The sequence below is a fragment of the Peromyscus leucopus genome, chromosome 5 (genome assembly GCF_004664715.2).
Source record: "Peromyscus leucopus breed LL Stock chromosome 5, UCI_PerLeu_2.1, whole genome shotgun sequence".
Lineage (NCBI taxonomy): Eukaryota > Metazoa > Chordata > Mammalia > Rodentia > Cricetidae > Peromyscus > Peromyscus leucopus.
Window position 1 is genome coordinate 16,743,241 of NC_051067.1, and position 20,301 is coordinate 16,763,541.

The window sequence follows — 20,301 nt, forward strand, 5'->3', positions numbered from 1 at the left end:
GGGAAAGCAAAGAGTAAATCCTATCTTGGCCTAAAACTACCACCTCTAGAAGCAAATGGCAAATGCTGCCTGGTATATGGCCATTGTGTGCAACTTGCACAGCTGGCTTAAGATACAACTAGACTCGTAACCCCATACAATAGACCGAGTATGACTGCAGGTAGACTTGTAATAGAGCAGGCTGCCTTTATGATGGGACGGAGAACAGGGACTGTCAAAAGGCAAAACAGTTCTACAAAGATTGGGAAATGTCAGCCTTTGGGGCTTGAAGCATAGTGCAGGCTGCTATGCAGGCTGGTCTCCAAAGCACTTAGGTGTAGGGAGCAGATGATGATGATGTCCCTCCTCTTCAAGCACAAGGATTTACATGTCTATACAGCTTGATATAGTGATTGGCACACCCTTGTTCTCAACTCAAGGAAGGTGGGTCTCTAAAGTGTTTTCTGCCCAGCAAGCATAATCCACTTGGTAAACTCCAGGCCTATGAAACCCTATCTCTGTAAAACAAAACAAAAACCCAAGGTGGACAGCTCCAGGGAAATGGCACACCTCAGGCTGAGCTCTGACACACATTTACCCCTCCAACATGCCCCTCTTCTCAGAAAAACATAGGCATTCTGTTAAATACAAAGTATCCTTCCTAATTACCACTGAGCCTTCCAGCATCCAAAATGCCAAAAGCAAAGTTACTATAGAAAAGGTTTCCAGGCAGTGCTGTGCTGCTAGAGCTATGAAGGCTTTTCAAATGTGCCTCACAAGCAGCAAGGAAAACAGGAAACCTTTTTCAAAAGCCCAAATAACAAATGAGACAATTGTTGAGTCAGAATGGGATGGCAATAAAAACACTCATTTCAAAGTGGAAAGATTACCTAACATCTCTTCCAAAGTCGAATAAAGAGATAAGGTTGGCAATCCAAGAGTTTGAAGGACAGAAGATGTAAGGATGAAAAAAAAAAAAAAATGGGAGAAAGTGATCAGGAATAAATTGCTAGAATGAAAGACTAGTTCTTTAAGGATAAGATAAGAGTCCACCCAGCAGAAGACCATACTATAATCTGTCAGTGCACAGTGCAAAGACTGGAGGGTTTCAGCCAGCTAGGAGGGAGATCTGCGTGAATTGTAAATTGGAATTGACTGTAAATTGGAGTTGACTGAAGGGTAGGGGAGACGGGCACCAAAACAGCTATCAAGAAAGCAGAAAGCTGTTTAATAATAGAACCCATGAACACCTTGGCTCAGCAGTAAACATTCCATTGCACATGACAGTTAAAAACATACCAACCAAGTGTGTTGGTTCACACCTGGAATCTCTCCAGAGTATGGGGCAGGAGGATTGTTGCAATCCAGCCTAGACTACAGAGTGAGGCCTGGTCTTAAAAGAGCATGGATACCAACTAAGTAAAATAGCTGCATTAAAAGAATGGTGCATAGAGACTAAATAAGCTATATTTTTAATATAACAAAACAAGCCAGAGTCTAATATTAAATTATACAATATCAATATAAATAAGAGGAAGATACACCTACAAGAATGATCTGTTCACAGGAAACTAGACAGTTAAAAATGGCTACTAGGAGAAATATAAGGCAGGCTTTCAGAATGGACAGGGCTTCTACCATGTGCAGTCACGAGACATTCAAACATACTTGATTTGGGTTTTAAGACTGAGCCATTTTTACTGAAAATAAAAAGGAAGATTGGGTTTGATGTCAAGATATGTACCTCACCAGCAAAAAAGACAGTTCCTTGTATTTCTTCAGCAATGATGTCATAGGCCTCACCACTTCCAAATGTCTTGACGAAACTATATGCCATCTGGATCCATGGCTCTGTGCTCCACCGTGTGACAAAATACTTGGTGGGATCTGGGACCTCCTTATGTGCAAACAAAAAATGATGTTTAAAAAAGGACCAAAAAGGAACTTAGATACACCACAACCCAATTAGAAACAAGTTTTTCCTCCTGTAGGCCTGAGTTTACTGTGGTAGCCTCCTAAGCAGGAGCATGTCTGTCCCTCCTTCCCATTAACTCTGTCCCTTCCCCAGCCACACTCCATCCCTCCATTTCTATGCTTCACCTGCAAAGACACATCCTGTACAACGAATGGTTACAGTGGCTATAAACTAAATTCAGTTTTGTCCACTGGCCTCTGATAAACTTTAACATGAGAAATACTTCCCTATAAACTATGGTTCCAAGTAACTGAAACTCCAGGTGAAAACCAAAGTTGAGCATAACTCTGTCACAGTTATATGACTAGTTAGATCCTCTTTTACAAAGAACTGGCAACAGCTGAATGATCCTCAAAATTCTAATTTTGAGTCATTTCACTTCTGTTTCTACTCTTAATTAGAAGACAGGTCATAACTACTTCCAGATCTCCAAAGAATGAAAGAAGGTATCTGGAGCTCCTTGTAGAGAGACTTGTTCGTGTGGTGCACTAGAACATTTTAGAAAACATCCTTCTTTAAAAGGAATGTTGTAGGTTGCCCAGTGAGCTAGACAGCTCAGTGGGTAAGGGCACTTCTGCCAAAGCCTGATGACCTAAGTGATCTCCAGAACACAATGGAAGGAGGTTGTCCTCTGACCAATACGTGTGTGTAATGGCATGCATATTTATACACAAGACGTTTTCTTTTTAAAGAATGTTGTAGTCAAAGCATTACAGCTTGGGTAAACATGGCAACTATAGAAAATGTGGACTTTTACAGTCTTAGAAAGGAAGATAGTGTAACTGATGTGATGAGAAAAAGTAGACAGTCGTATTGTGGACTGCTGCTCTACAGCTCTGACAGATCCAAGTTTAAGTACTAAGTCCATCCGAATGGAACTTGGAAATGTGAATCTTTACTAGGTAACTGGATTATAATGGGGGTGTTAAGAGAAGGCCTAATTCAGTATGACCAGCTTCTGTCTTTAGAAAACAGAAGGAAAAGATTCGAGGATACCAAGGAAAACATCTGTAAACCATGAGGAGTCCTACAGAGACCAACCCAGCTAGACATCTTAACCCTGGGCCTGAGCCTGTGGAACTGTAAACAACTAAGTAAGTCTCAGCACCTGTGCTGTGGCATTTTGCTATGGCAGTCCTGATACTCAGCTGGTTACTCATGTGGATAGGGAAACTGCAAGGAAAATTAATGTGGCCTGTCTTGATCCCTTCGTATTCAGTAATGCAGACTGGCTTCCAGTCCCACCTGCTCAGATCATATCCACAATAAGCACGCTAATCCTCTCAAGGAGGGTTTTTCTCACCTGCTCCTTAAACAGCTCCCGAAGGACGCCCATGCACTGCTGTAACACCTGCTTGTCATCCATGGTCCTGAGGGATGCTACTGCCTCCCCTGTGATTACGGACATCAGTACACTCTGCTGCTTTTGCAGGTCACGGGGGAAAAAAAAGCACAGGACACTTGCTGTAAAGGCTCAGTTCCACACACAAGGGCCTCATTCTCCTACACTGAATTTCATTGTGTCCCATTGTCCTTTATCTCTACTTCAATCCCCATCCATTCTCCTCATGCACATTACTCATCCCCTACTACAGTCCCCTGCTGAAAAGAAACACTCATGAAATAATGTAAATGTCAAATTCAAAGTTCCCTTGGCTGTTTATGAAATTTTGTTTGAGAAGCAGCAGTAAGTTTGAGAAAGAAATCTGCAGGAATAATTAAATACAACCTTCCATGGCTCCTACATGAAACCCCCTTAAAACATTTCCCCAAAGTGATGAAAAGTAGAAACGGTGGCTAGGCTCCTTTGTTTTGGTAGCACAGCTGCAAGGGATGTTCCCACAGCTTTCTACCCCCAGGGCTGTACTCTAATTTCTACCTTTCCCATCGACTCCCATCACAGCCCTCACGCGGACATCCCATATCCAACCTTCTAGTGCAGAGACAACAGTTAGGAAGTTTGGTCCACTTCTTCACTGTGCTGTCGCTGGCCTTACCTGAGGAATTCACTTTCAACCTGAAAGTGAGCATTGAGTCTTCCCCCAGAGAGCAGAACTGATACTTTTAAGAAAACAGGGCAAGGACTGGGGCTCTTTTCCCAATGGAAATGCCCCAGTTGCTGCATCCTCCCCAGAATATAAACACATACACAGATCTATGCAATCGTGGTTCATTCCTGCTCATGGCACATAATTTGCAAACCCTAACCTTCAAGAAAGGAATTCAAACCATACCACAAAACTTTACCTGGGGGTCCATGTCATAGTATACAGCAAAGAGCCCTCGCTGGCTGGCACTGGGAGGAACATGACCAAAAAAGTCAGCCCCTTGAACTTTACTGTCCCAAAATCTATATGGAAACTGCAAGGCAATCTGGAAAGCAAGCAAGAGAAGGGTAAGCGCCCCCTGTGTCAATCAATCACAGGCCATCTCTAAGTGCAACCTACAAGTCTACTTAGAAACAACTACACTAGGTTCAAAACTCCCCACCTATTCAGTCCTGAGCTTCCATAAGCTACAGACCACTCAAAAGGCCTAGTGTCTCCCACACTGCCTTGACTGCTAAAGGAGACCATAATGGCTGCAAAAAAAAAAAAAAAAAACCCCTGGGCTCACTGGGACCCAGGGAGAGGATGGACACACGAGAACAAAACAAATTAAGAGCTGCTTATAGCAAAGCCAGGTTATAGATAACCAGATTCATTTCCCTGCTGGGCATGGTAGGCAGGTAAAAACCAGGACTTCAAATCTACCCCTAGCTACATAGTTTGAAGGCAGTCTAGACTACATGAGACCCCATCTAGGGGTTCAAGAGAACCGATTCTCCTAAAAGTCAAAATGGAATTCAGCTAGCCTTTTTTAATCCACATTACATCAGAAATTTTTAAAGCTAAACTTTTTCGTAATATCTCCCCCCCCCCAATTTTTAACTGAGTAAATTGGTTCTTTGACAATCATACATGTATATAGTACATTCTGTTTACTTACTCCCTTTTGTTTGCCTAACTGTACAAAAGGTTATTATCCAAACAAAACTATCAGCCAGCGCTATCTCTTGAGTTCTGAGACTAAGGTAATTTAGGTCACCTTTTCAATGATGCCTGCGCCCAAGCTATTGATGGCCTTCATCTTCTTCTCTGACAATGGTGGATTAAACTGGATGGCACCTCTCTGTAGTATGGCCAATGGTACAGTGACTAATACCTGTGGGGAACAATTAACACAACACAGCATCTGAAACTACCCATACTTCTCAGTGGCTCAGACCAATACCTGAGCATTCTCTCTGCTCTACTTCCAGTTGTAAAACTGTCAATATCCCACTTTATGTTCTAAGAACAAGGGGTGTTATGTGAGATCACACAGGTTGTTCATTGCTCAATAGGGCCTAGTTGAGCAAAAGTAGCATTCACACAGGAATGTACATAAAGAACTTTCTTGATAGCTAGTGATAATGCTGGGTCAGGAGTGTAGCATGCTTCCTTCATCTCTGAAATGCAGTGCTATTTATGGAAACGGCCCAGCTAAGCATAGTAGTAAACATTTGTAATCCTAGCACTCCAGAAGTAGAGACAAGATGATCAAAATCAGCCTGAACTACATAGCAAGTTCCAGGCCAATCAGATACACAGTCGGATCTTGTCCACAAAAAATGAAAACGAAAGGGGGAGGGAGGGCCCAAAATATTCAGAGCTTGTTCTGTCATTCTCAGTACCATGCCTGTCAATAGTCTATACAGGAAATGCTTGTCCTTACTGATCTCAGAATCAGAGGACCACTTAAAACTAGTAGGCAATCATATGCTCCATAATTGATAAGCAAATCACAAGTACTAGGGTTATAAACTGTGAAACCACATGAGAACTTTTTAAGCAGTAAGCACTTTACTACAAGGTCTCAAGTAGTTTTAAAGGTCAAACTGAACTCTCGGCTGGGTATGGTAGCACAGGCTTATAATCCTAACACTTAGAAAGTTAAGGCCAACGGAGGCTACACACCAAGGACCTATTGTGGGGGGAGGGGGGGGGAAGGACCCTTGAGGCCACATAATAACAAGCCATCATGGATAACCGCTGTCTCACCTTACCATTCAGAAAGTTCTAGTTCCAGAATCAACAAAGTCATTACTACTGCTACCAGTAGATAGAAAGACCTGTACCAGCAAAACACGTGTCTCCTGCCCTGCCTTTTGGCTTCATGGGACCTCTGCTATCCCTGCCACAGCAGAACCAAGCACCTTAACCACTATGCTCTCAGCAGAGGCAGCAATAGTGAAGCAGAGCCAGACAGGCTCCATCTCCCAGATGTGTATATGACTGGCTGCATCTCACTTACAGGGAAAACCTTAGCGGCAAGGGAGTCTGTAGGAAGGAGGAGGGAAAGAAATGTATCTGCCTTTCAATATCTGCAGGACTAGATGAAACTGCAGGTGGAATGCAACTGAACTCTCAACATCCTATCTACTCTCCTCAAATATTCCATATATTTGGTTTAACCACCAATTCCAGAATCAAAGCAAGTCCAGAGTTCTGTGAGTTTTGTCACTACTTTCTGCCACCCCAAAGTCTTAAAGTATAAAATATGTTCTCTTGCCTACAATCTATTTGCATGTACTAGCATCCGCATGACCAAAATAGTCATTGCCTAACAACAGCTGACATGACAACTGTAAAAAAATAAGTAAAACCTAGAAGTCTTACCAACAAAACTCCCAAGAGTAGCAGCTCTTGAGTAAGCCACTAGTTCAGTGGTACAAACTCACTCTGGTGGGACAATGAGGCTCATTCTCTGCAAAAGCAACCTAGACTGAGTTACAGTCTGCCATAAGTTTATCTTCCCAGCTGGGCTGCAATGCTTTCACTTACATGTTCAAGAAGACATCCAATGCAAACTGATTAATATTAGCCATATAATAAAAATACTTGCTTTAAACATTTCAAAGTACAATTTGTAGCTATGCCAATTCATCTGGAAGGCCTAAATACAAAGGCTCAGGAGTGCATATGTCTCGCCAACATCAGCAGAGGGTAAGGGTGACCAGGCAGGGAAACACCAAGCATCATGTTCTTGTAGACACTAAGATGCAGACACAGAATTACTTCCGTTGAGTTGTAATTTTAAGATGCTAGCCTTAAGAAGAACTTACAGAGCAGGAGCTTACAGTGACAGCACTGCCCAGTGGCTCCAGCAAGCTACAGAGAATCTCAGAGGAGCTTGAGAAACATACCCAGCCAAGTTCAATGAGAATCCCTGCAGGGTGCTGAGAACCACTGCATGCTCTCCCAGCCAGCTGATGACAGGAATTTAAGACACTCCCAACCCATGGCACCTCTAGGCCCATCCTCCCTGTGTGACATGCAAGCCTTTGTTTCTGTATGAACACTCAGGACTGTGAAAAGGTGTCAGATAACGGAGAGGAGAAAGCAAAGCTACTCTGCCGACAGGTGACAGGGTCCATCAGTGAGATCTCTATCATCATTCCAGCTCCAGAAATAACCAAGCTTTCAGGGTTTATTCAATCTCTATCCCAAGTAACTGCCTTTATGTTCCAGTACTAGGCTTCACATTGTGATTTCAGGAACGAGACCCAGCACCTTGCACTATGCACCTATTGAAGCTATTTACCAAAAGTCCAAGTGACATCAAGTGACTTAAGCTCCATGAGAGTACAGTTTCAAGACGAAAACTTGAATTTAAAAAGAGTTCCATGGTAAAAGTACAGAATTGAAGTAACAGGTCTCTTCAATGCACAATGTCTCCAAGCCCTTTGAGCATCCCTTTCAACCCTAAGAGGGTTGTACTATATAACATTTCCTAAATTCATGTGACCAAGGTATCTTCAGGAGGAAGAACTGAGGATGACATCCAGGCCCTCACATTAGAGCTCAATCGAGCCAGCTCAGGGAATTTTCTTATTCAATTATTAGGACCAGTGTACCACAGAACCCACTTTAAGGAACACAGAATTCCATCTGCCATGTGTTTAGATGGTGCTTGACTATTTCAGATTTGTAAGCTACCGTCAACTTATGGGTAGACCTACTCATTAGAAACCAACAAGTCTCTAGGCAGACTGCCAAGGACAAACTGCTTGATAGCAAAGACTGTTTTCTTCTCCACAGGTCCTTGGCAGTACAGTGCTCTATCCTAGTGGGATCCCAGCACCTACCTTTTGTGCAGAATGCCCCATACCATCTGTCGTGGTAACTTGCACTTCATCTCCAGTATAATCTATACTTTGCACCTGTTTAAGACAAACGTTTAGAAACAATGTGAGGGTCAGGACTTTCCCACTCCCATGGCATGTGTGTGTACTGCTGAGGCTATGCGGACCAGTAAGTGCTGGGCATGCAGCATTCTTGAGTGGTTACAGTTGAACTCAAGAGTTAGTTTATAAACATGTCAGGATAATGGAAAACCCTTTCTTATAGCACAAAGTGAGACAGATCATTTCTGAAACAACGATGATGTCAGCCCATTGGGATGATGAAGTGTTAAGATTAGGTTAGCAAGGTCATGAGCTACTCAAACACTGTATTAGTGAACTGTGCCCCGGCCACTCTGGTTTCCAAACCCTAGGCACTACTTACTGAGTGGATGCTGTGCTTCTCAGGCTACATTTGCACCCTCAAAGCCTTGGGAGACACTGGCTGACTGTCCACACAAACACCTATTCCCTGAGAATCATTCTCAGAGCTACAGATCCTCCCCAAACAAGGAAAAAGCAGAGCCTCCCACCGTCCAAACTCACTGGAGATTTGAGGCGAATGTCTAGTCCTTCAGCCAGTTTTTCAATGATAGTGGAGTATCCAGGAGTTAGAAGAGTATGGTCACCAGCAAACTGTGCAAAGAATTCATTGTGGTCCCAGGAGCGTGCAGACACCTGGGAAACAATACAACATGTTAGGGATACATAATGGAAACACACAAGCTGCCCCTGAGGATATCAAAAAGAGCTCCAGGAGGGAAAAGGCACCCAAGGCAGGAGGGCAAAGTACCAATCACAGAAGTGAGGACAACCAAGCAGCCCCAGCGTACACCACTGTCTGGGTAAGGCAAACTGGGGGACACACAGAAAGGCTTACTTTAGAGCAAAAGGTCCAAACGGACATGGGAGCTCATGCCTCTAACTCTAGCACTTGCCCTAAATTCCAGGCCAGATTAGTCTGAGAGTGAGAGTTTGTCTCAAAATAAATACAAGTGGACAGCACCCGAGGGACAGTATGAGGCTGTCCTCTGGTCTACACACATGCACGTGTATACCCACACACGACAAATGCGGGAAGAAGTTTTAAATAATTTGAGAATTGGTACTACTCGTTGATTAAAAAAAAAAAAAAAAGAAAAGAAAAAAAGTTCATTTTATGCATCAGCTGAAGGGGACTGCTGCAGAGCGAGGCTCCCTCCAGACCCCAGATTAGGCACAAACCACACCCAAACACCTGTTTCACAGAGAGATCCCTTATTAAGCAGGGAAGAAAAGTTAAAGTGGCTGCTTTCTGAGTCAGGCAGAAAAACAGCAGCCAATGACCTTGCAGGTGTCATTCTTATGAAGGGAAGAAGGGGAGGTCTGTGTTATAGAGGGCCAGGATGCGGTGGGAAAGGAGATGGGGATGAAGAAGGGAAAGGAACAGGGGAAAGGGGCCGGGGTATGTGTCCTGCAGGGACAAAGGACTGTCTCTGCACAGAGGGGAGACAGATGTGGCACGTGGACAAATGGTGGTTTAAAACGGTAAAGGGGGAACCTCATGTTAGGATGAGGTGTTTAATTTTGATTGGGCAGGTTAATTAGGTGAGCCAGAGGGGGCTTCTGATGGCTGGCCTTCAATACTTTGACAGCTGGACCCTGTAATCAGCCTCAGGAGGTGGAAGCGGCCCAATAAGGGAATAGACCTTGGTGGCTGCCTTTAGGAATGTAATCTAACAGTTTTTAGGAGGGCAGAGGGGATGGGGGAGGGGCAAGGCCTGCCACAGCCACATGGTCCAGTGGGCCAGTGTCTCTTCATCAGCAACTCTGGCAAAGGCAAATTCTATGGCAGTCAAACTGCGTTTGTTCAACCCCACAGGAAAATACACCAAACTTCTCTCAGCATAGGGAGGGGGAGTTCCATAGAGGCCAAGACCCAGCATGCTTGGGGAAAATGGTTCACTTCAAATTGTAATGCAGAATAGGTGTCCTCATAACTGCTTCTAAGCAGGGTAATGGAGTGTTAGCTTCCCAGCTGGTTAAATGAGTTAGGTAAGCCTGAAACTGACTTCTACACGACAAACAGGACAGAACTGCAATGCTACATTATCTTGGTTTCTTGGAGCAGTGTTTTTAAACAACATGGTTCCACTAAAATGCCTCCCAGGGCCACTGCATAGGATTGGGACTGGGGCTTGGGAGAGAGCAGCAAAGGACAAGACCATTGACCCCCCTCTCTGGTCCAGGCCAGCATCTCCTCCTTAGAGTGTACAGAGTGAATTTCTTCACAGGCAATATGGAGGCACGGGTCTGTAACCCTATCACCTGGGAGGCTGAGGAATGAGAAGCCTGAGTTCAGGACTGGCTTGGGCTACCGAGCAATACTTACCTTTAAAGTCAAATAAACCACCAGCCAAGTGTGGTGGTATGTGCCTGTGACCCCGGCGACATGGGAGGTGGTGGCAAGAGGCACTGGAGCTACGTAACAAGTTCAAACCCAGCCTGGGTTACAAAAGCGCCCAGGAAGATGGCTCTCTGGGTAAAAGTGCTCGTTGCATAAACCTGTGACCTGAGTTTGACTGTCAGAGCTTACAGCGCAGACAGAGAAGCAGATCTGGAAGGCTGGGGTCTAACCAGTATATGTATGCAGTGGCACTCCAGCCACTGGAGACAGACAGACAGACAGACAGACACACACACAGAGAGAGAGAGAGAGAGAGAGAGAGAGAGAGAGAGAGAGAGAGAGAGAGAGAGAGAGAGAGAGAGAGAAAGAGAAATGCAAGGCTGGCTGACAGCAAGCCTCACAGATCCTCCTGTCTCTGCCTCCTCAGCACTGAGATGAGAAGCCATGCCACCACCTCTGGTGCTCTCCCGGGGACTGGGGATCCAAACTCAGACCCACAAGCTGATGCAGCAGCACTGTCCTGGATGAGCCGGCTCCCCCAGCTCATGCCAGAGTATTTCAGGCCCCTTGGCTCACCTGGTGCAGGCTGCTGCCACAGGCGTACTCCAGGTTACTCAGATGGAACTGTAACACCTGGCCCTCCAGCTCGCTGAACTGGATGCCAGACTCCTTCACAAAAGCTCGGTAGATCTCCTCTATCTTCTCTGTGGCAGGAATGGATCAGAGCAAAACAATCAGTTGAGAAGCAATTTCCTGTCTAATTCCCGATCCTTCTTTCCCCAACAGAGCCCAAATCTTCCAGTCTTCCTAAGCAAACTCAGGAATAAGTAATAAGCAATAAACTTGATGGGGCTGAGTCCTCCGCAAGCAAATGCTTAATCTTAATGGAAACAAAGCTAGAAGCCAGACATTAAAACATGTTAAGTTCCTGCTTAGTGGAGAAACGGTTTCCTCTCTGCTCAAGATGTGGCAAAAAGTCTCCTTATACGTGCAGACAGGATTGCCATGCCCTTCTGCTCTGACTGCTGTGGCTTGAGGTTCCGCCCTCTCCCCTTGCTAATGAAAATACGGCTGCAGTCTCCTGGGGCCTCTGGCTGTGTCAGTCATCTTCCTCAACACCACTAATGAATTCCTGGTGCCACACACAATTAAGTTTCAAAAGCTGACTGAGCAGGGTGAACACCTGCTGGCTTCGCCCAAGTAGCAACTGCGACCTACCTACCCGTTTTGAGGCTTGGCCACACAGGTCTTAAATCCTCTCGGGGTAAATCCTAGCCCTGCTGGACTTGCTTTTCCTGCCGTCTAGTTTAAGCACACCCTCCAGTGAGTACAGTCTGGTGTTATCCAGCGGCTAACTCCCTCCCCAGTGCTGTGTGCAGGCGTGTGCTCTAATTCCAGCACTAGCTATCCCATTCAACTGGAATTTTATCGAGACACATGCCTGTGAAATGGTTCCGACTGGCTTAACTGGACAATCACAGCGGGGTGCACACTTGGTGGCTGAGGGCTCTGGCTCCTGCCTAATTCCAAGCATCTTAGCACACGTTGGTAACTTCAGTGACGACGACGACGACGACGCCGATCACCCCCACACGTCCTGGACTCCAGGTTTCTATGAAGGGCTACGCACCTATCTGACTAGAACCACCCCTGAGCATCTGTTGTTTTGTTTTCAGAGCTGGAAAATGGACTCAGCACCTTGGGCGGGGTAAACAAAAGGTCTCCTACTAAGACTGGTCGGAGCTCTTGACTTTCTGAGACAAGGTTTGTATGTATTAACAGTATATAGCTGTGTGTGTGTGTGTGTGTGTGTGTGTGTGTGTGTGTGTGTGTGTAACTCTAGATCTGACTCAGCCTCAACTCCAAGTTCTCACTGAAATGTCATAATTCTTAACTAATTTGTCATGTTGAGATAGCCAGGACCCCGGCTTGTGCCAGGTCTCTGCCCTGGGTCTTGAGCTCTCTGTCACCTTTGGAGCCCTCTGTAGCAGCCCCACCCCTGCCTGCTGCAGTCTCCACATTCCCGTCACTTTGTGAAAGAGGAGAAACACCTTCGTTACAGCCCAGCATGAAATTAAGCATAAGAAGACTAAGAGGGGCTCTAACCTATATTTTATGTAAGTCATATTTTAAAATTTCAGTCCATATTCCTTGTGAAATGACCTCTAGCCCCACAAAGCATACACACACACACACACACACTCACTCACTCACTCACTCACTCCAGCTACACTGAGACTGCAGACAACTGAGATGTAGGCAGATACAGCCATAACTTCATAGAGATATATGTATGCACTACCAAAACTTTTTAAATAAAATATTAAGCTTAAGCAATTACTTATAAATTATTTTGGGCCTCCTTTAACGTTTTAAAGCAAGGCCAAGAGAAAAAGCTGTAACAAGGTGGGTAACTAAGAAAGAAATGTAAAGAGAGCCCAGCCAGTGTCTGCCATACAGCTGTAAACTATTGAGAAGAGAGCTGGGTGTGAGGGCACCACCTAAAATCCCAGCACTCTGGAGGCTGAGGCAGGAGGATTCCAAGTTCAAGGCCAGCCTGGGCTGCATGGTGAGACTGTCTCAAAAAGAAAAAGTAAAATCTGGAGACTTCTCAAGTCAGCCAAGCAATTTCAGTTCCAAGAGGTTAACAGCTGCTCAGTTGGTCTGGCCACAACATATCTGATTGATGGCCCTACTGCCTGAGGGTATTTCTGGGAATTATGGGATGGCTGTCATGTCTGCCAACACCTTTCCAACAACAATCTGTGGGTCAGGTCTCTCAAAGGTGGCAGAGGAGGAGGATGAAGAGGCATGCCCTGTGTGCCCATTAGTTTAATTGTCAACTTAATACAAAGTAGCATCTCCTGGGAATGGAAGCCATTCAGTGAGGGATTACACATACCAGGCTGTCTGTGGGGGATCGTCTCAGCTGCCTTAAAGGATGTGGGAAGACACAGCCTGAAAGTGGGCAGCACCATTCCCGGGTTTGGGGACCAGGACTGTGTAATTAAAGGATGCGTGCATTTCCTTCTCTTTGCTCTTGACTGGGGATGTGTTGTGACCTCCCTGCTAGGATGGACTGTAACCTAAGCTAGATAAACCCTTCTTTCCAAAGCTGCTTTCTGTCAGTCTATCACAGCAACAGAAATAAAACTCAAACACCAGCTACTGAAATACAGTACATTATCAGCTGAGAAGTGAGAACACGCACATCAAAATACACAGAGAGAGTAACATATTAGAGTTCAAACAGTCACACTTCAAAAAATACCATGCCTCCAAGAACTATAAATGAAAAATAAGAGGTCACAAAATTGTGGGTTACATAAACAGAAATGTAGGAGGCAGTAGACAACGTCCCAGCTGGTTCTTCCATGGAAATGGGTCAAGGTAGTCAAGGGCTTAAGAGCTGTGATTACTATTGCCCATTTAAGTACCAAAGTTCTGGTCTGATTTGCTTACTTTAAAATATGCATTAAGCAAAACATACTTTAAAAAAAAAACTTAATCTATTACAACTGAAGTAAAGAAAGGAAAGAAATCCTGATATTCAGAGACCTTCAGAAAGTATATATGGGCTAACAACTATAACCATATGCACGGAGGGCTTATCACAAGTTTCCATAAAAGTAAGTTTCTCTGGGAGACTGAAGTAAATGTTTAGATAATTTTGTTAAACAATATACCACTCAAAGTAAGGTGTGTGTGTGTGTGTGTGTGTGTGTGTGTGTGTGTGTGTGTCTCATACACACATACACACCAGCAGCAAAGGTCCCCAGGGAAGTTCTGCCCACCTCTGAGAAAAATCTGCAGCATTCATCAAGAATAATGTATGTGAAGACTGGCCCTCCTGCAGACACTGAGGGAACCATCATACCACCGTTCTCCCCATACCTCCTAAAGGGACATCTTGGAGCAGAGTCTTATCCTTCCTCCACTCAGAGACAACATCCAAGAGAGCATTAAAATGAAAATCCATGCGCTTGTCAATAGTGGGGTCAGTTATCCGTCCACCTTCCTGAATTAAGTCACATCTCTCTCCCAACTTATGCATGCTGATGCCAAGCTTCAAAATAACAAGAAGAACAGGGTGAAAGTCTTTCCTGGAAAAAAATACCTACAAGTTCTAAGCTGAAGTTAGCACTCTCCAGAGAGAGTCTAAGAACGAAAACAGAGGCTGTGTGCTCACTGGGGGATAGCCAGGCGAGGAAGCTGAGACTAGGGTCAAGTCGGAAACACCCCACTTTATGGGATAGGAGGGTGACAACAGCAGCTCCCAGGCACCACACTCTACATTTTCAGCTCCTATTTCAGTGCTGTGGGCTGCCTGTCCTTATTAAACATCCTGTCTCCACTTCAGCTCTTCATGCAAATGGTCATTTACACTCAGAGACGCCAAAACCTTTCGGGGGAAACAATCACCTTCAACCTACCAGGTTGGCAAGATAACAGACAGGGTGCTAGGAGACTGACTTTCAGAGAAATACCATCCTTTGTAAGTATTCATTATGCCCCAGATGTTACATGCAAACTATCTCATGTAATATCTGGGTCATACTTAAACTAAAAAAAAAATAAAAAATAAAAAGACTTGTCTGAAAGACAGACTTACCTAAGAACTCTACATTTTCACCTGATACATCTAGCAACCCTGGGCTTGATTATGAACCAATTAAGTGGCCTGAAAATGATCCCCAAATAAAAACTCAAGATCTTGGGGAAAGTCTTTTAAATGTCTAATGGGAAAGGCACATGTGTAAGCCTTCTTCTGTACTCTGCAGAGGGTGTGAAGGAAGAAGTTGTGTATGCTGTCTACTCTGGAAGCATATTAATATATTCCCTAGCCCACCCCAGCACTGAGGATGCTAGCAGGTACTTCACCCAGCTCCATATTAATCCTCTATGCAAACAGAGACAAGTTTTCTCTCCTTTGCCTACAATACAAGTCTTCAAGACACTCACTTGCTCACACATTAGTGCTACTGGGTTATTAATACAGCCATTGACAATCTGGGGTCCTCTTCCCACTACGACGCCTTTAAAAGACTTGTCATCCCATACTCGGCCTCCGATTCGATCTTTGGCTTCCAGGATAGTCACCTAAAAAGATAAATAAGGGAGATGGATGGTCTCCTAAGCTATCTCAATCACTTGAGAGAGTAATGAGTCCTCCAGGCATTCTTTCCCACTCCCACCCCCCACCAACATATCGAGGAGGGCTACAGCCTGTGGCTCCACCCCCCCACTCTCTTTCTCCAATTTTAATAATGAGCCACATGTTTCTATCTCTTTTTAGTATACAAGGGCTTAACATTAAAGGCAGCCTCCCCAGACTCTGGATATTAATAGCCTTACCTGTAATATAATCTTGAGGTTTCCCAAGTAAAAAGCAAACCAGAGACACTGAGCCTAATGTCTGCTACTGAAATAACCAAACACTTTCTATAGCTCACAGGAGGGATTTCCTACCACAAACACTTCCTCCTGCCCAACTGACTTTCTTGTTTTGCTAGTAGTATGATGTGACCCACAACTTGAGTCCTCTATCTACCCAGGAGAAAAAAAATCTTCTAGGCCCAGCTGTTGAGTACTGCTCTGACAACCTGAACCGTGACTTTGAATATGTCACCAAAAAGAAGGTCCTGTTGTTTATTTAACTTTGCCTTCAATGAAAAGCAAAGTCCTTGCAAAGTTGTAAACAGAAGAATGAGTCCAACTTAGCAAATCAGAAAAAGCTAGGTGAAGGTTCTTGATCTGATAAGGATTAGATACTAAATTCTGAGACAGAGTTTCACTATGTATTCCTGACTGGCCTAGAACCAGGATGGCCACCAACTTAGATCTGCTGGCCTGCCTCCTTAGTGCTGGGATTCAAGGTGTATGTGTACCTCTGTGCCCACCCTCTAGCAGTCTCTGTCTTGGTGAGCTGTGAGCTGAAGTAAGGCATTTTCCAGCAACTGGCACACTGTTCTGCCCTCCCTAGGTGCTAAGCAGTCATAATTCTAGCTCAGCCACGTTATCGTTCATTCCATCCTGCTTTCAAGAGCCATGGCTTTTGTTTTCCCAAGTAAGAGTCCAAGGATGACTGGTTTGCATCAAGAAATCTGAGGGCTAGAGCAGAGTGCTTGCCTAGCATAATAGAAGCCCTGGGTTCCATCCTCAATATTGGGGAGGGCGGAGAAAAGGAAAAAAGCTAACTGGGTATTTCAAAACCTCCCCAACAGTGAATTTCCATGCTTTCATTTGTTGCTCCAAACTATTCCATCACCTCCACTGGTTAATAATAAGCTGCCAAGAACTTCTGTAGATTCCATGTTAGTTCTCCCCAAGCTCTACCTGCTCTGACTGACTCAATGCCAATGCCAAAGCTTCTCTAGGACCTACTGTAAAAAGGTGTGGTGTTTAATGTCAGCACTTGAGAGGCAAGCATGTGACCTCAGTTCTAGGCTAGCATGGACTACAGTGAGACCTTGTCTCAAAAGAAAGCAGTGTATGTGTGTTATTCTTCACTAAATTTAGGAACTGGTCTCAAAGTCTTACAAAATTTGGAGCAAAGGAGCAGTGAACCATCTGTCCCCACCTCCAATTCCCCAGAGTCTCACCTTCATCCCAAAGTTATGTAGTTGCCTAGCAGCTGCTAAGCCTGCTGGACCAGCCCCAACAACCAGAACCGATTTCTTCAAAAAGAAAACAAAACTCTCGTTAGAACAGTGGTGACGAGGTGTTGTTACAGTTGCTCTGGAAGGTTCTAACTGCCACAGTGTTAGTCTATATTTTTGGTGTCACTAGGATTTGTTTTCCTGTGGTACGTGACAGTACCTGTCTTAAGTAACCTCTTTTTTCTTACAGCCTGGAGAAATAGCTGCTAGTCTCCTGGGAGAGAGTCTTCACAAGTCTTCCTTCTGCCAATGGTTTCCGTGGCTTCTAGTACTACCATAGCAACACATCAGTCCCTTACACGACCAAAGGCAGAGCTGCTGCACAGCCGGTTGCTTACATTGTGGTAGTGTTTAGGAAGAAGGTGCTGGCCAGGTTCCACGGTGAGAACGCCTGTGTTGATGAGGCCTTTCCTCGTCATAAAGTAAAGAATCCTCTCTACTTCCTGGACACATCGAATGCGCACAAGGCCCCGGACGATGATGTGGGGAATGCACTTCTGAGGAGTAAGAGCTTCCTGTGTTTACAACGAAACCAAAACCAAGAGCAAGAAAGTAAGTCACCCAATTTAAAAACAAACAAAAATCTGAAAGACAAAAAACTAGGGCTAAAAGTTTATTTTTACATTTTGTTGTTGAGAGAGGGTCCCATTTTGTAGCTCTAGCTGGCCTGGAACTCATTATGTAGACCAGGCTGGCCTTGAACTCCCAGAGATCTGCTGGCCTCTGCCTCCTGAGGGCTGGGATTTAAAGGTGTGTGTCACCATGGCTGGCTAGTTGGCTTTCTTTAAACCTAGCATTCCTGCTCCCCCGCTTCCGGTTTACCTTCCGTCTTTTCAAGCAGATGCTATGTTGATGCCTAAATATTTATGCAGTCCTACAGAGTTAAAAGCACTGAGCTTGCTTGGCTAGGGACAGAGCTGAACAGAAACCTTTGCTCTGGGGCTTATAATCCCCTTTTGATTGCTTTCTGCCGTCCTGGCAACACCCATATGGCTCTTTGAACCAAGCCTTGCACCTTCTCATGCACTGTCTCATTCTGACTCCGTATGGGCCAAAGCTGTTCTCAACAGGGGCTGACCGACCCTGTCTCTACTTGAAAATGCCTAGACTCATACAAATGAAGCATCTCTAATTAGAGAACATGCAATCTGAAATCTTCCAAATTCTGAGTGCCAACAGAATACTTAAAAGTTTCAGATCTCAGAGCATTTGAAGGCTTTCTGGACTGGGATGCACAGCTGGGGAAGCCTATTCAAGTACTCCGAATTTTTTTTTTTTTTTTTAATTTCAAAAGCTGAGGTTACTTCTGGTCCCAAGTATTTCAGATAAGAAGTTGTCAACATGTATGCAATTGTCAACATGGAAGTGGTACTCGAGTCTCCAGAGCAGAGGCCAGGGATACAGCCAATATACTACTCTGTGTACAGAAGAGCCTTCCCGTACCCTTGACGCACCCCTTTCCTTCACTGCCGCCCTCTCCTCCCGTGCCCTCACTTACTTTGCAGTTTGTGTACCACAGAGCGAGGATGAGGTTTCTCAAAGCTAGGTACATGGTGGGGTCTCGGGAATACTCTGGAAACTCATAAAGCTCATCCAGTTCCATCACGTCGGGCCTCACACACAGGGCTTTGCCACACTCATTGGGCTGGTAGAAGGGCTGGAAGTAGCGGTTCATGCCTAGAACTGACAGGTGACAACCAAGCAGCTTCTGTAAGCTATCACTTTCCAATCTGCAGGAAGCATGTGCGCACGCACACACACACACACACACACACACACACACACACACACACACACAAATGTAATTTTTAGATTTAAAAAGAACAAAAAAATGAATGCACCACTTTCAGATTATAAAGTGGAATCCCTAAGCACTGATAATGTCCCATGCTAGGCTATGTTCCAGGATTCGGAGTATCCTATTATTAACATACTAGATGCTAGTTTTATAAAGCTGGGCAAATGCTATGAAGGTGTTGTTTTCAAACCCACTTTGAATGGGTTTGAAAACTAAATGTTTTCCCATGTCACTAAATGTAACTTTGGTGGCTCTGTGTCTTATTCAACCATTCCCCTCTCCTAGGCATTTAGATCACACTGATCACATTCACAATTATAAGCAACACCAAAGCAAATTTCTGTGCACGTGCAGTTTTGAACAGATTGACTTTAGGATAGCATCTTAGAAAGGTCTGCTGGTTCAAAGTCGCATCGAAAGGTCTTTGCTACACACTGCCAACTGTCTTCACAAATGTGCGCTCTTAGTACTTGAGTGCCCGGCTCAGTGCACCCTCCTCAAAACATTGGGGCTTCCACAACAGCACCAGTCTCGATCTCCCCACATCTCCACTGTTAAGAACCATCCAGTATTGGGCCTTGAATGGAAAAAAAATCTAGTTTCACAATCAAAAATGTGATTTGTTCATGTACAGTTGTGGGGTTGTTAGAATTCCTTTGGAGCCAATAACATTCTGTCCTGACATGAAATTCTGTATCTTTTGGAGTGTTATCTCTGCTTGTGTCATTAGAGACATAAAGATGAGGAAGGAGGGAGAAAAAATACTAAAAAGCAGTGCTCACATAGCCCAGAACTTCCTTCTGTAAGTCAGAGTCTGTGAAATCAGTAAATGGCACAGATATCCAACCCTAAAATAAACATTCATCAAATCCTACACATAATAGCTGTTAGGAGTTATAGGTTTTTCAAGGTAAGTATACATTGTATACAATGCTACAATAGATCCACAGAGCCATCCTCCTTCACCATCCACAGGGAATTAGTTCTAGGACCCCCTACCCACACAAGTCTATCAATGCCACACATGTTCAAGTCCCTTATTTAGAGGGTGCAATATTTGCATAGGTCCATCCTAGATGACCTTTAACACCTAATATGATGTAAATGCTATGGAAATAGCTGTCACTGATCAGAAACCCTCTCTTCTGACCTCCACAGTCACGAACACACACAGACAGACAGACAGACAGACAGACAGACAGACACACACACACACACACACACACACACACACACACGTGCGCACGATAAAACCTGTAATACAGAATCTGTATATAATGAATACAGACAGAACTTAGA

General features: G+C 44.5%; 1 protein-coding gene across 1 annotated transcript in view; it reads right to left on the bottom strand.

Moving 5' to 3' along the window:
- Positions 1–20,301, bottom strand: part of Kdm1b (lysine demethylase 1B) — a 40,566-nt gene that overhangs the window by 2,241 nt on the left and 18,024 nt on the right. Inside the window, exons 9-20 of the mRNA XM_028867676.2 lie at positions 18,703–18,887; positions 17,543–17,719; positions 17,148–17,222; positions 15,508–15,645; positions 14,440–14,611; positions 11,122–11,249; positions 8,706–8,837; positions 8,124–8,198; positions 5,042–5,158; positions 4,202–4,327; positions 3,258–3,374; positions 1,724–1,876 (exon numbers count right to left, since the gene is read on the bottom strand). Of these exons, the coding sequence (XP_028723509.1) occupies positions 1,724–1,876; positions 3,258–3,374; positions 4,202–4,327; positions 5,042–5,158; positions 8,124–8,198; positions 8,706–8,837; positions 11,122–11,249; positions 14,440–14,611; positions 15,508–15,645; positions 17,148–17,222; positions 17,543–17,719; positions 18,703–18,887 (1,595 nt within the window). The remainder of the gene's footprint in view (positions 1–1,723; positions 1,877–3,257; positions 3,375–4,201; positions 4,328–5,041; positions 5,159–8,123; positions 8,199–8,705; positions 8,838–11,121; positions 11,250–14,439; positions 14,612–15,507; positions 15,646–17,147; positions 17,223–17,542; positions 17,720–18,702; positions 18,888–20,301) is intronic.